The sequence below is a fragment of the Hippopotamus amphibius genome, chromosome 2 (assembly GCF_030028045.1).
Source record: "Hippopotamus amphibius kiboko isolate mHipAmp2 chromosome 2, mHipAmp2.hap2, whole genome shotgun sequence".
Lineage (NCBI taxonomy): Eukaryota > Metazoa > Chordata > Mammalia > Artiodactyla > Hippopotamidae > Hippopotamus > Hippopotamus amphibius.
The window spans coordinates 185772297-185786719 of record NC_080187.1 but is presented as its reverse complement, the minus strand read 5'-3'; the positions used below and the strand labels follow the sequence as shown (position 1 = coordinate 185786719).

At 38.3% G+C, this 14423-nt stretch overlaps 1 protein-coding gene across 6 annotated transcripts in view; it reads right to left on the bottom strand.

Annotated features, from left to right (window-relative positions):
• The window catches only part of GANC (glucosidase alpha, neutral C), a 68036-nt gene that overhangs the window by 17375 nt on the left and 36238 nt on the right, over positions 1–14423 (bottom strand). For 4 of the 6 annotated variants that reach the window (XM_057721833.1, XM_057721832.1, XM_057721830.1 and 1 more), the window contains 8 exons: positions 14186–14366; positions 13804–13957; positions 9735–9970; positions 7534–7660; positions 6015–6094; positions 4077–4220; positions 2866–2962; positions 2–103 (listed from right to left, as the gene is read on the bottom strand). In XM_057721833.1, the coding sequence (XP_057577816.1) occupies positions 2–103; positions 2866–2962; positions 4077–4220; positions 6015–6094; positions 7534–7660; positions 9735–9970; positions 13804–13957; positions 14186–14366 (1121 nt within the window). Of the gene's footprint in view, position 1; positions 104–2865; positions 2963–4076; positions 4221–6014; positions 6095–7533; positions 7661–9734; positions 9971–13152; positions 13445–13803; positions 13958–14185; positions 14367–14423 lie in introns of those variants that run through there. The other 2 variants (XM_057721835.1, XM_057721836.1) reach the window with 2 other exon arrangements.

Here is a 14423-nt window from a genome sequence, read left to right as displayed (position 1 = left end):
CCTCCACAAAAAGAGATCCCAGTCACGCTGAGGGTAAGTAACATAGGGATAGAAATTTTCAGGTAACTCCACTTTGCTCTGTTGTCACCTGTCCACACAGCACCTTTGATCACCAGTAAGAAGATATTAAAAGAAAAAAAAATCACAAATCAGCCCATGTAGTCAATTTCATATTTAGATTCCTTATTTGTAATATACAAACTAATATAAAACATTTCTTTTAATTATTTAGTTGTGAAAGTTCTTTATATATTCTGGATACAAGTCCTTTGACAAATATAAAATATATATTACAAATGTCATCTCTCAGTCTGTGATTTGACTTTCATTTTCTTAACGACAGCTCTGAAAGGGTATAATTTTAAAATTTTGATGAAGTCCAATTTATCATTTTTTAATTTTATGTTTCATGCTTTTTGTGTTCTAAGAAATTTCTGCCACCTCAAAGTCACAAAGATTTTCTGTTTTTGTCTGGAAGCTTTTTGTTTGTTTTAGCTTTTATAATTTATATCTCTATTTCATTTGGAGTTACTTTGTGTATATAGTGTGAGGTAAGGGTCAAGGTTCTTTCCTCCTCACCCACATGGATATCCCATGTTTCAGCATCATTTATTGAAAAAACTCCTTTCTCCATTGAATTGTCTTGGCAACTTTGTTGCATATTATTTGAACATATATGTGTTGGACTCTCTCTGGATTCTCTTGTGTTTCACTGATCTATATGCCTATCCGCCACCCCCCCACCTCTGCAAAATCCTCTATAAGAGGATTTAAGACCACATAAGGAAGACATAATAACAACAGCAATAACAATAGTTAACATTTATAGAGCCCTCACTGAGCCAGGTGTTATGCTACATTGCTTGTATTATCCCAGTTAATCATCACAACAACTCTATCAGGTAAACACTACTTAACTTTATTTTACAGCTGAGGGAAATATGGCAAACAGCGGCTATAGTAGGATTTGAACTCAGGCAGTTTGACTTTAAAGCCAGTGATCTTCTGCATTGTTATATATCTTGTGATAAGAGCTTGTGAAGATATATAACATTAAAGAGATTCATAAAAGGGGAAAAAAATCTTATTTTACTAAGCCTGGATTACTCCTGAAACATTTTTGTCTGTCTTTTACCAAAACACTTTTGTTGTTTTAATATTCTGTAGAAATTTTAGGCTGTCCTATGGCCAGCAAAGAAAAATATTTTCAAGGGACTTTTCTATTAAAATAGTACTCTTATCATTTCTCCTTCACTTCAAATGAGATATGTATCTATCTACATAATGATTTTGAAATCCACATGACAACATTCTTATCAAGAAACAAAGTTCATGTAAACGTGCAGATGTTTTCATGTCTCATATGGTTATTTAGTTGGAAGCTCTCTCTGGCTATTTGTCTCAGCATAGGACTTTGACACAACAGTGTTCTCTGTGATGCCTCACTTGCTACACTTTGGGGCAAATCGACAGCTTCACACAGAGTATTGAAGACTAGGCAGTGGGCTGATACTTAAGAGATCAAAGATTACTTAGTATGCATATCTTCTGTTATCTTTTTTTTAATTGAAGTATAGTTGATTTACAATGTTGTGCTAATTTCCACTGCATAGCAAAGTGATCCAGTTATACATATATGTGTGTTTTTAATATTCCTTTCCATTATGGTTTATCTCGGGACTTTGAATATAGTTCCCTGTGCTGTACAGCAGGAACTGTTGTTTACCCATTCTATATGTAATAGTTTGCATCTGCTAACCCCAAACTCCCAGCCCATCCCTCCCCCACCTCCTGTTACCTTTTTTAAACTGCTGCTTATAAATGTTTTCATTCAAAGACTTTACTTGTTATAGTGATTAAAAAGGATATTTGTAGAGAATTTGGAAAATAGAGATAGGTAAAAAGGAGAAAATTAAAATCACTCATAATCACCACAGTACTATACTTATGTAGATTACTATCTACATATATATATGTGTGTGTGTGTATATATATTAACAAAATCAGGATAATATATAAACATTTAGGCAATCTGCTTTTTTTTTTCCACTTACCATGATGTCACAAAAATTTTCTCATGCAATTAAGGCTTCTATATTAAATAGCCTATGATAGTCTATCATATGGATACACCATAATTTAATAACTATTCCTTTATTGTTACATATTCAGATGTTCTTTCTTTTTTATTTTAAGGACTAATTCTGTGCTGAGCATCTCTGTATATGACTCTTTGCCTGAGGATAATATTTTGGCATTTTCCAGAGTACCATTGGGGCTGGTTTTCAGGGGTCGAGTAGGAGGCCTAATAATGTCTATGGTACAAGAAAGGCTGGATTCCTCAAACTGGGACCTAAGCTTCAGGTTATTTATGCAAGGCAAGGGGACTTAAAATAGCCTTCCTGCCACAGGGTGGGTAAGTTGAACTAGATCTGCATTCGCTAGTAAACTGGATCCAGTTATAGATGACCCTGACCACAAGCAAAAGCTAGGTCTATTTTAAAACACATTGCTGAGTGGAACAGGTGGTTGAAGGGATGTGTTACCAGTGTATTTTCCCTGTTTTTGATAAATCAAAGAGACAGGATCAGAGATGACCCTCCCAGCAAACTGAGATACTCTGAAGTCATTCCCCCAACAACAAAGTGGCCAGTTCTTCAGTGGGAAACAAGTAACTAAACTTTATAAAAACTGCTTTACTCTGTCTCATAGGATAAAACGCATACTTCAGAGCACATTGCTCTCTACAATCTAAGACCTGACCTATTGAAAAGGAAGGCACCAACACAGTAGCATCATATACCATATATGTTAAAAAAGACAGGTTGCTAGCTTGTAAGTCTGATCATATGAGCCAGTCCTTACCATATTTTTGTGATCCAGCAAAGAAAGAACGTGTAAGAACAAAGGGTCTCTCCTTTCCTTTAGATCGTTGGATCAGTCCTTCCGCAGTGGCCATTTGCTGTAAAGTCAAAGGAGAAAAATTTCAAAGAGATGACTGGACTATGGCATTGTGCAGACATCCCCAATAAGCTATTTCACATGCAAAAAGTAAATAGTAGGTGGGAATGTGAAATGAAAAATATTAAAAAACCCTCCAAATAACTTTCATGATGTAATGAAACTACTCTAAATTCCCCTAGTAAAAAAGTGAAACAATTTCTTTGATTAAAATAGCTATGAAATAATAGTAAATAATAAAATAGCATTTATTTGGTGCTTACTATTGTTAGGCATTTTTATAAGATTTTCTCCTGTAACCTACACAGAAATCTCTGAGATTGTTTTTGTTAATGAAAAAAAAAAAAAAACTGATTCAGAGAGGTTAAGTGACTGCCCCTGGCCTACATAAGAAAATTCTTCAACTATAAGGTAGTTTACAGTTATAACAAGAGGCTGTGTAGAGAAGTAAACAGATACTATCTGAAAACCATGCTGTATGTAGCCACCAGCTACCACTGAAAAACAGCAATTAGTGGGAGGGCTATAGGAACACCATTACATTCTGAAAATAACAAACAACCACAGGTATAAATGAGGGCAAGTGGCTGCCAAGTTTTTTGGATGTGACTGGCAAATGGAAGATAACTGTACCACCTTCTATAGAAGAGGCTAAGTACTTAAGGAAGGCTTTCTACATTTAGAAAGTATACATATTGAAATTGTGCATGTGTTCTACATCTTATTCCTCTGGTACGAATATAAGGCTTGCTATATTTAGACATTTGTGAAATTTCAAAACATTTATTTCAATTGTCTTTGTTTATGTATTTATGCACAGTGTATGCCAATAAAAGATTTGAGGTAGTATCTAATGCCATTTACTAATGGCTCCCGTCAAGGAAGATGTTTCTATGCTATCATTAATCTCACAATATCTGTAAATTAATCAGGTTCATTACAGAAGGAAAAGATGCAAAGGAAGAAATATCTTATGCTGGCTACAACCTGATGAGACCCATTGCAGTTGACAAAAAAGACACAAAGAGAAATGAACAGTACAGTATGATTGTTACAAAGCAAATGACTTTCAGCCCAAAAGATAGATCCAGGTGGCTGTGCTTTAGATGTCTTACCTGATAAAAGCCATAGATGTTGTGAAGTTCTCGGTGTTCCCAGTTGCCATGATGAATGGCATTCTTCTGCATGGTTTGCTCTGGCCCTCTAAAGACAGAGGGCTCATTCATGTCATTCCATATGTAGAGGATGTCAGTAGACCCCTAGGAAGTCAATCTTGGTTATGATAAAACTCCTACAGTGACAATGTTAATATGATAGCTGTCTCTATTCCTCTTTCTTACTCCATTTAATTTATTATTTATTATGTTTATTATCTATGCTGTGCCCTCTTCTAGAATAAAAGTTCCACAGGGCAGGGAATTTTGTCTGTTTTATTCATTGATAAATCCCAAATACCTAGAACAATCTGAACAGCAAATGGTTCTCAATAAGTACTTGTTGAATTAAAGAGTGCTGTGCTATATTCCCATGTTGCCCACAAGTTCACTAAAAGACCCCCTGGAGAACCCCTACAGGAAAGGCTGTGAATGTTCAAAGGCTCTACATCTGCTACAACTCTCAACTAGGGGCAGTTATAGCTATCCATGAAAAGATTCTGCCTTTCCTCTAAAATTATGAAAGATGTGACAGCTAAGATACTTGTTTGTTAGCAGGATCTGTACTTTGTGTTGTACATAGAATTGTTTGATTTAGAGTGGGAAGGAACTGTTGAGTCATATAGTTAACATGGTGCTGCAATCCCTTTATAGAATCCCTGGTCTCTCAGCATTTGACTCAATAGCTACAATGACTGGGAACCCCTCAGGCAGCTGATTCCATTATTTTCTGAAAGTCTTGCTCCTTGTAACATCCTCTCACAAGGCCTAGCTTGCCTTCTGGGATATCACAGAATGCATCTGCTGCCTCACCCACATGGTAGTCTTTCAAATGACTGGAGGAGGCTTACATGTTTTCTTTTGACTCTTTACTTTGAATTATTTCTAATCATGTATACTTTTATGAACAAGGCTATATGGGTTCCAAATATTTAACTACTTTGACTGTCCTTTTTTAGCATCTTCTAAGGCAAGGGTTGACAAACTTTTTCTGGAAGGGCCAGACTGTAAATATTTTCAACTTTGCAGGCCATAAGGCCTCTTTTTCAATAACCCAAGCCAGCTATAGTTATGTGCAAATAGTCTAGACAATAGGGAAACAAATGAGCAAGGCCAGATTGGCCCAAGTATTCTTTACCGCTGCTCTAAGTTATTTTCTATGTCCTAATACAGGATGCTCAGAAACTAGAGTTTAGTGGTTAAGAGCTGGGCTTGGGACACAGACCTAAGTTCAAATCTTAGGTCCACCACTTACTAGATGGATGAACTTGGAAGGTTTTTACACTTGTCCATTCCTTGATTTCCTCATCTGTGAGAGTTAATTACAGTTCCAACTTCAAAGAGTTATTGTGAAGATGAAATGGTACAATGCACACAAAGTGAATAGCATAGTGCTTGGCACACAGCACATACTCAGTTTATATTAGGCATCATTATTCTCATCACCACCATGGATTGAAAACAGTTCTCTAGATGTGGCCTCTCTGGTTCTCTCTGTGGTCTTGTAAGATTTTGAGAATTATTACTGTATCTTACCTTTAATGGCATGTTATACTTTGCAAGATAGTTTCTCATATATCATTATCATCATCTTTAATAACATTATACAACACTATTTTATGCAAAAATTTATACAACTTGAAAATATAATAAATCTCTTATTAGGTACTTGGATATATCATAGAGTCTATCATAATAGAAGTAAAAAATGAGAGCTTTTGTGCATTTGGTAATTCATACGGCACCTCTCCTGGCACCACCAAAGTCTATAATGTGGTTGGCATCCCTGTCTTTTCATACAAGTATTATTTGCTTCACTGAGTAGCTCTATTTAATCACTTTTTCCCCTTATTTTATCCTCCCAAGTAACTAGGGAAGAGCAAAAGAATAAAAACAAACCTGATAAACAGAGAAAGCAAAAAGACTGGAATACCACTCTCTGACTTTGGGATTGGTGAAATCCAGGTAAGAGGAGAGACCTGTAGAGGCATTAGAGTAGACAGCCTGTTAGGAATGGTGGTCCTCAGGGTAAGATGTATTGTAAATAAGAATATCAGATGTGAAAGCTGGGTAATGAGTGGGCACCTCACATCAAATGTAAAAGATAGCTGACACAGAGGCACGGTCTGGCAAGAAGTGAATGAAGGAGGCACTGCTGGACTCCAGTGACAATCACTAGCCTTCTCAACCCCAGAGGGCAGGGGAATTCCAATGAACAAGCATCAAGATGGAGCCTGTCCCTCACTGATGGCCTCAGACAGCCCTAGTAAGGATGGCAGATAGCCTGGAGTGACCCCTCTGTTCTTAGAGCAGAGACATGTTTATAAGTGGTACAGGGAGAAGAGGAATGCATGGGGTTTCTCTACGGTGTGTGGACTTCTGATAGAGTGCTATCATATGATAAGTGGTGATTCCCTTTTGTCCTTGAGGAGTTTTTACCAAGGCTTTAATAATTTCTGAAATGAAGACTTCAGAGTTGTCAGGGGCAGCTGAGGTTATTCATGAAAGGCTGGGAAGTCAAAACTATGGGCTAACAGGGCAAAGAATAATCACATGGAGAGAGATTGCAGGATTCTTCTTTCTTCCTCTTTCTCCTCCTCTCCTTTACTCATTTCCTGGCTATTTATTTATTTGGTTGCACTGGGTCTTAGTTGTGGTAGGCTGGCTCCTTAGTTGTGGCTCACAGCCTTCTTAGTTGCAGAAGGTGGGCTCCTTAGTTGTAGCATACGAAATCTTAATTACAGCATGCATGTGGGATCTAGTTCCCTAATCAGGGATTGAACCTGGGCCCCCTGTGTTAGGAGCATGGAGTCTTATCCACTGCACCACCAGGAAAGTCCCTGGCTTTTACTTTTTATTTGCTTAGGGAAATAGCATGTCACTGGGGTTTGCTTGTTAATTTTTCTTTCATTCATTCATTGACTTATAAATGTATACAAAACACACTGTTAGATGAAAGATATGAAAGAAGATAATACTATTGGGAATTCCCTGGTGGTGCAGTGGTTAAGAACATGCCTGCCAATGCAAGAGACACAGGTTCGATCCCTGGTCCGGGAAGATACCACATGCTACAAAGCAACTAAGCCCATGCACCACAATTACTGAGCTCATGCACTGCAACTACTGAAGCCCACGTGCCTAGAGCCTGTGCTCTGAAACAAGAGAAGCCCGCACACCACAATGAACAGTAACCCCCACTCACCACAACTAGAGAAAGCCCGTGTGCAGCAATGAAGACCCAACGCAGCCAATAAATTAATTAACTAATTAATTAAAAGAAGATAATACTATCATCCTTAAGGAAAGGTACATGAATGTAGCATGTGATATCTACAAGAAATGAGAGTGATGGCCATGCAACCTTCATTAACTGAGTCTAAACAGTGGACAACAAGTGTATAAAATGACATCTTACCAGGCCAGCATACACCTTCAAAGTCTCCCCCTTCATGATTCCTCACAAAGAAGCCCTGTTCTTTCGCTTTAGCATACACTGAATAGTTGGGATCAATCTTGATGTGGGGGTCACTAATGACTACAAGCTGTCAAGACATAAAGGTTTAAAGATATCATCAGTTTCACATGAACCATATGTTCATTTATATGTTTTCATCATAGTTTTGGAGTTCAAATTTTACTCAAAACAACTACTATTACTGAAATATTTCAGACACCAGTAAAATCCTACAAACTTTCATGTACTTATGGGGATATAAATTGACATCAAAACCAGGCCTATCCTTTTTTACGATTATTGCTGTGCCACCAATACACGTTCTTAAGATCACATTTATTGTCACCACTATCTGTCTGTGGTGTGGGCTACTTTACAGAAAGGATGAAGTAGGCCAGGTCCCTGCTCCCTAGACATATAGAGGCTAAGATAACACAAAAGCAAACATTAAAGAAAAGAGATTAGCATATTAAAAACAACAAAAAATCCCTAAACCCAATAGTACACCCGTATTTAGGAAGGAGGTTTGAGAAAAGCTGTGATCACAGCACTATGTCTCCAGCATCTCTCCCTGCCCTTCTAATACCATCACTTCCACCTACTCAGGGCCTCAAATCCACTTTATGTGGCTAGAATAACCTGCTGATAATCCTTCCTCATATCTATTCAAATCTATTCTATATACTAAAGTTTAATTCTCCATTACTCAAAAACTTAAAAAATTTTAAATTGTGGTAAAATATACATAACATAAAATTCACCATCATAACCAATTTCAAGTGTACAGTTCAATAGTGTTAAATACATTCACAATGTTGTACAGTCAATTCTAGAACTCTTTTCATCTTGTGAAACTGAAAGTCTATACTCATTAAGAACAACTTCCCATTTCCCACTCCCCGCCCCAGCCCTTGGCTACCACCATTCTTTCTGTCTCTATGATTTTGACTACTCTAGATATTACAGATTAGTGAAATCATATAGTATTTGTCTTTTTGTGACTGGTTTATTTCACTTAGCATAATGTCCTCAAGGTTCATCCATGTTGTAGCTTGTGTCAGAACGTCCTTCCTTTTAAAGGCTGAATAATTTTGCATTGTATATATATACCAAATTTCCTTCATCCGTTCATCTATCGATGGGCCCTTGGGCTGCTTCCACAATAAATGCCTGATAAGTGGTAGCTGTTTATTAATTGGGAGATTAGGAATTAACAGCATTGGCTCTGACCACCTGTGAAAGGCCCGGGGATCAACGGAATGGGTTGAAAAGGCAACTTTAAGCTCGGGGAGAGGGACTGAAGGGATCCATTTATATGACACATATGGGGTTCCCCCCTTTTCCTCTCCTTCACTCTTTTCATTATTGTTGTGACCACCACCACCCCTGCGTTACACATTTTCCAGTGTCTTCTCCCTGTCCTCATTTTCTATTTTAGTTCTTTCCTTGGCCAGATGGACAGGTGGAGTCCATCAGGAAACATGCAGGAAAAATGGTGTAATAAAGAATCTGACTCCATTTCTGATCAACTGTTAAGAGCTTCAAGCCTCACTGCTCACCCTTACCCTTCTGCCCATATCCGTGCATGCTGACAAAGAAAGCCCTGATGCTCCCTTGTTGGTGTCAACAGGAAGTTCAAACAACACAAGCCCTGGTGCATGCGCAGGAATCGTCACCCCAGTTCAAACCTCTAACCACCTTAAAACCCGAGCCTGTCTCCTTTCCTGGCTCTCTTAGGCCATTTTCAAAGGAGCTTGGGAGACAGTCTGCTCCCCCCAGAACGCCTCACTATGGGACTAATTATCCCATAATTATCCCTTTTCACATCCCTTGGTGCCAATGTGATATCATCAGTCTTGACATCAAAATCAAATTTTGCGTGGGGTGCATCCATCACATCACTACAGGGTGGCCACAAAGAATGGGATTGAATGCTAGGCCCCTTCATCCTTATGGGGACCTAGACTGCTAAGCCGGGGATGGATGATGTCACCACCTTTTCACCATTGCTTTTCTGTTATCACAGTTGCAGTTACACTTGAAGGTACTATTTTCCTGGCCATTTTTACCAGATGGTTCTCTTCCACGAATGTGCCAAGGCAACTTTAAAAAATGAAAAAATGCTTTGTAACGAAAAGGCTCAGAGTGCCGGCTTATTTTACCTTACGTTTTTTGCTCCTGAGGAGTTCTTGCATCCTTTGGGGGTTTGGGAATCTTTTCTTGTCCCAGGTGAAGTACCTTTTTCCCTCAGTGTGCTCTATGTCCAGCCACATGACATCGTAAGGAATGTCATGTTCATCAAATCCTGCATCCACTGCCTTTACATCCTGCTCATCTTCGTAGTTCCAGCGGCACTGATGGTACCCCAAGGAGAAGAGAGGGGGCATGGCTTGTGTGCCTAAAAGGGAGAGATGACAACTGAGCCAACTACCACCACAATGATAATTATACATTTGATAAATGTTTGCTGACTGTCTACAAGGTCTAAGCACTGAGCCTGGTACTTAGGATATCCCTACCCTCAAGAAAGTGACACTTTGGCTGATGTGGCAGGTGTGTGAATAAACTGCTCTGCTCTGAGGTATAACTGCTACGTTAAAGGTATCAGCCTAGTGCTGTGGGAATGCAGAGGGGCTAATAAATTCTTCCTGCAGTGAAGTGTGGAATCTTGAAATGCTCCATGGAGGTAGTAACACTTGATTTGAACTTTGAAGAATAAGATTACATTAGACAGGGAGAATGCACAGAGCATTCAGGCACAGGAATAGAAAAGACATGGAGGCAGAGAAGGACATGATAAGCTTAAGGAAGAATAAATATTCCAGGGTGGTTATACTGTGAAGGAGGCCAGTAGAAGATGCAACTGGAGAGGGACCCTGTAGCTCAGGCTAAGCATTCTAAATCTTCTCTTATGGGAAGTCGTCAAAAGTTTGGCAAGACATAACCTTAGAAGACCTATGTTTTAGAAAAATTAGTTGGGGAGCAGACTTGAAGGCAAAGAGACTGAAGGCAGGAAGAACTGTCAGGAAATTACCATCAAAACATTTACTGATAACATGGAGGACTTCTGGTAAACCACTTGCAGTTATCTCTTTCTCCTCCTAAAGTCCCACTAAAATCAGAATAAAGAGGAGGGAAAAAAAGAATAAAGCCACAAGAACAAAGAGAAGGGGAGAGGAGCAATTTCAACAAGATTTGGAAGGCAGCAGGCAGGGAGGTGTGGTAACTATTGAGCAAAGCCAAGGAAGCTTTCACCAGGAAGTGTTGGTGAGCGGGATGCCAACAAGAAGAGTTCATCCTGGCTTCCAGAACACTAGCAGACAGGAGAAATCCCCCCCTCCACCCCAACGCGAGAGTGAAACTCATCCAGGTACACAGAGCTTCCAAGCAGAACCTTATTCTTAAGTGTGCATCGATAGCCAAGGATCATCCAACATTTGAGTAAAGCCTCCAAAATTAGACAGAGGGACTCACATAAAGAAATACAATAAAAGGATCTCTGAGAAAATAGCGACAATACAAGGAATCAAAGTAAACAGCAAAATGTTATCATTAGTATCTGAAGGAGATGAAAAAAAAAATTGCACCCATAAAATAAGACTAGGATAGCATAAAACAAGATAAGATATTACAAAAAAGGAACAATCTGAGGATAAGAAACAGTCTGCAGAAATTAGAAATGTGCACATAAATGGAAGATGTGGAGGATAAAATTGAGAGAATTGCTCAGAAATGGATAAAAAAGAGAAGAGAGATTATAAAATCTGTGGAGTAGAAAGAGAAAAAGGAGGGGAAGAAAATTTCAAAGGAATGATAAAATACTTTTCCAGAACTGAAGGACACAATTCTCAAGAATGAAAGAGTCTGCCTCTAATATGCAGCACAATGATTATTTCAAAAGGTCTATATCAAGGCATTTCATTGCAAAATTTCAGAGTTTCAGTATATTTAGAAATTTCAGGCTATTAGAGATAAAGAAAAGATATTTCAGAGAGAAAAGATAGATCATATACAAAGGAGCCAAATTCAGAGTGATTTTGGAGCAGCTTTTCATGTGCTTGTTAATCCATTTGTGCATTTTTTTGGAGAAATGTCTGTTTAAGTCCTTTCCTCATCTTAGAATTAGATTGTTCCTTTTTGTTGTTGAGTTATAAGAGTTCTTTATATATTCTGGGTACTAGACCCTTATGTATGATTTGCAAATGTTTTCTCCCATTCTATAGGTTGCCTTTTCACTTTCTTGATAATGTCCTTTGATGCACAAAATCTTCAGTTTTAAAGAAGTCCAACTTATCTATTTTTTTCTTCTGTTGCTCATGATTTTGGTGTCATAGCTAAGAATCTGTTGCCAATCCAAGGTTGTGAAGATTTACCCATTTTTCTTAAGAGTTTTATGACTTTAGCTCTTATATTTATGTCATTGATCAACTGTGAGTTAATTTTTTGTATATGGTGTGAGACAGGGGTCCAACTTCATTCTTTTGCAAGTGGATATCCAGTTGTCCCAGTACCAAGTGGTTAAGAGACAATTCTTTCTCCATTCAATGGTCTTGAACATTTATTGAAAATCAATTGGCCAGAGATGTGTGGGTTTATTTCTAGACTCTTGATTCTATTCCACTGGCTTATATGTCTATCCTTATGCCAGCACCACACTGTTTGGATTACTTTAACTTTGTAGTAAGTTTTGAAATTGGGAAGTATGAGTCCTGCAACATTTTTTTTTCAGTATTTTTTGACTATTCAGGGCCCTTTGAAATTCCATATGATTTTGAAGATCAGCTTGCCCATTTCTTAAAAAATGGCCATTGGAATTTTGGAAGGGATTGTAGTAAATCTGTAGATTGCTTCCAATAGTACTGCTAGCTTAATAATATTAAATCTTTCAATCCACAAACATGGGATTTCTTCCCATTTATCTAGACCTTCTTTAAGTCAGGTATTTTTTATAGTTTTCAGCATACAAGTCTTTTACCTCCTTGGTTAAATTTATTCCTGGGTATTTTTTTCTTTTGGATGCTATTGTAAATGGAGTTGTTTTCTCAATTTCTTTTTTAGATTGTTCATTGCTGGTGTACAGAAACACAACTGATTTTGTGTCTTGATTATGTACCCTGCAACTTTAGTTAATGGTGTGTGTGTGTGTGTATTCTTTGGGATTTTCTATCATATAGTATCACATCATCTATGAACAGAGATAATTTTACATCTTTCTTTCCAATTTGGACGCCTTTTATTTCTTTTTCTTGCCTAATTTCTCTGGCTGTGGTGAAAGTGGGAAGCCTCATCTTGTTTCTGATCTTAGGGGAAACCTTGCAGTCTTTCACCATTGAGTATGATGTTAGCTGTGAACTTTTCATAAATGCCTTTTATCATGTGGAGGACATTTCCTTTATTCCTAGTCTTCTGAATGTTTTTATCATAAAATATGTTGGATTTTGTCAAATGCTTTTTCTGCATCAGTTGAGATGATCTAATATCTTTTAAAGATAAAATGCTTTAATGCTAAAGCCAGTGGTATATATATAATTTTTAAATAAATTTATTTATTTATTTATTATTTATTTTATTGGCTGCATTGGGTCTTTGTTGCTGCACGCAAGCTTTCTCTAGTTGTGGAGAGCGGGGGCTACTCTTCATAGTGGTGCACAGGTATCTCATTGCAGTGGCTTCTCTTGTTGCAGAGCACGGGTTCTAGGCACACGGGCTTCAATAGTTGTGGCACATGGGCTCAGTAGTTGTGGCTTGAGGGCTCTAGAGTGCAGGCTCAGTAGTTGTGGTGCACAGGCTTAGTTGCTCCATGGCATGTGGGATCTTCCCAGGCCAGGGCTCAAACCCATGTCCCCTGCATTGGTAGGCAGATTCTTAACCACTACGCCACCAGGGAAGTCCACCAGTGGTATATTTTAATGGAGAAAAAAACATAGAAAAGTTCAGATTGGGATACCAGTCATCTGAGATAAAGGCAGAGAAAGCCCAGGGGTTAAAGACTCCAAGAAAGGCAGATGGTGAGTATTAGGGATTAGAGAAGGGAGAATTCCAGCCCCAGTGGAATGTTTAACCAAGCTGAATGGGACGAGAGTGCGAAGAGAAATGCTTGCTTCTTCAAAAGCTTGGGTGAGTTGTTTATAAATGCTATATGGTGTACAACAAATATTAATTTACAGTGATTGTACATGGGATAGAGGAAATATAATAGAACAAGAAACTGGCACTTCCATATGCAAGTACCTGTAAGGTATGAGTACTGCTTGAAGACGTCAGAAGGTGTAGGTCCTGTCAGTAGAAAAACATCAATGATTCCACTCTCTGACATCCAGTGCACATCAGTTCGAGATCCGACCTTTTGTTTAGCAGCAACTGGGCCCATCTGGGTCAGTGTGTACTGGGAAAGGAATGGGATGAAGGTCTGAAAAATTTCCCTCTAATCCACAACACCCATCCACATATGTGTAATAGTCGGTTCCTTTAGTACATACCAATAACCTTCACTGATTATACTGAGAAGACTCTGGAGGCAGAGGACTGCCACTGAAAGCTCAGAGCTATGATTACACTTCGGTGGTTTTGTTTCTTCTGTGAGTATGACATGTAGCCATGATCCATATCTCACCTTTACTGCAGGTTCTGTATTGATCTCCACTAGTGTTTCTGAGGCATTTAGCCAAAAAATGCCTAAAGTCCTGCCCAGTTTGTGGGCCAGGAGATAAGGCACTGAACCATAAATGCCCATTTTGTTATGTATTTTATATCCATAGACATCTAGGTTATAAAGACGGTAAGCATCTCCATCACTGAAACACACAAAGAAGGATTATCAATTACCATCACGTATATATTATTAATGAATA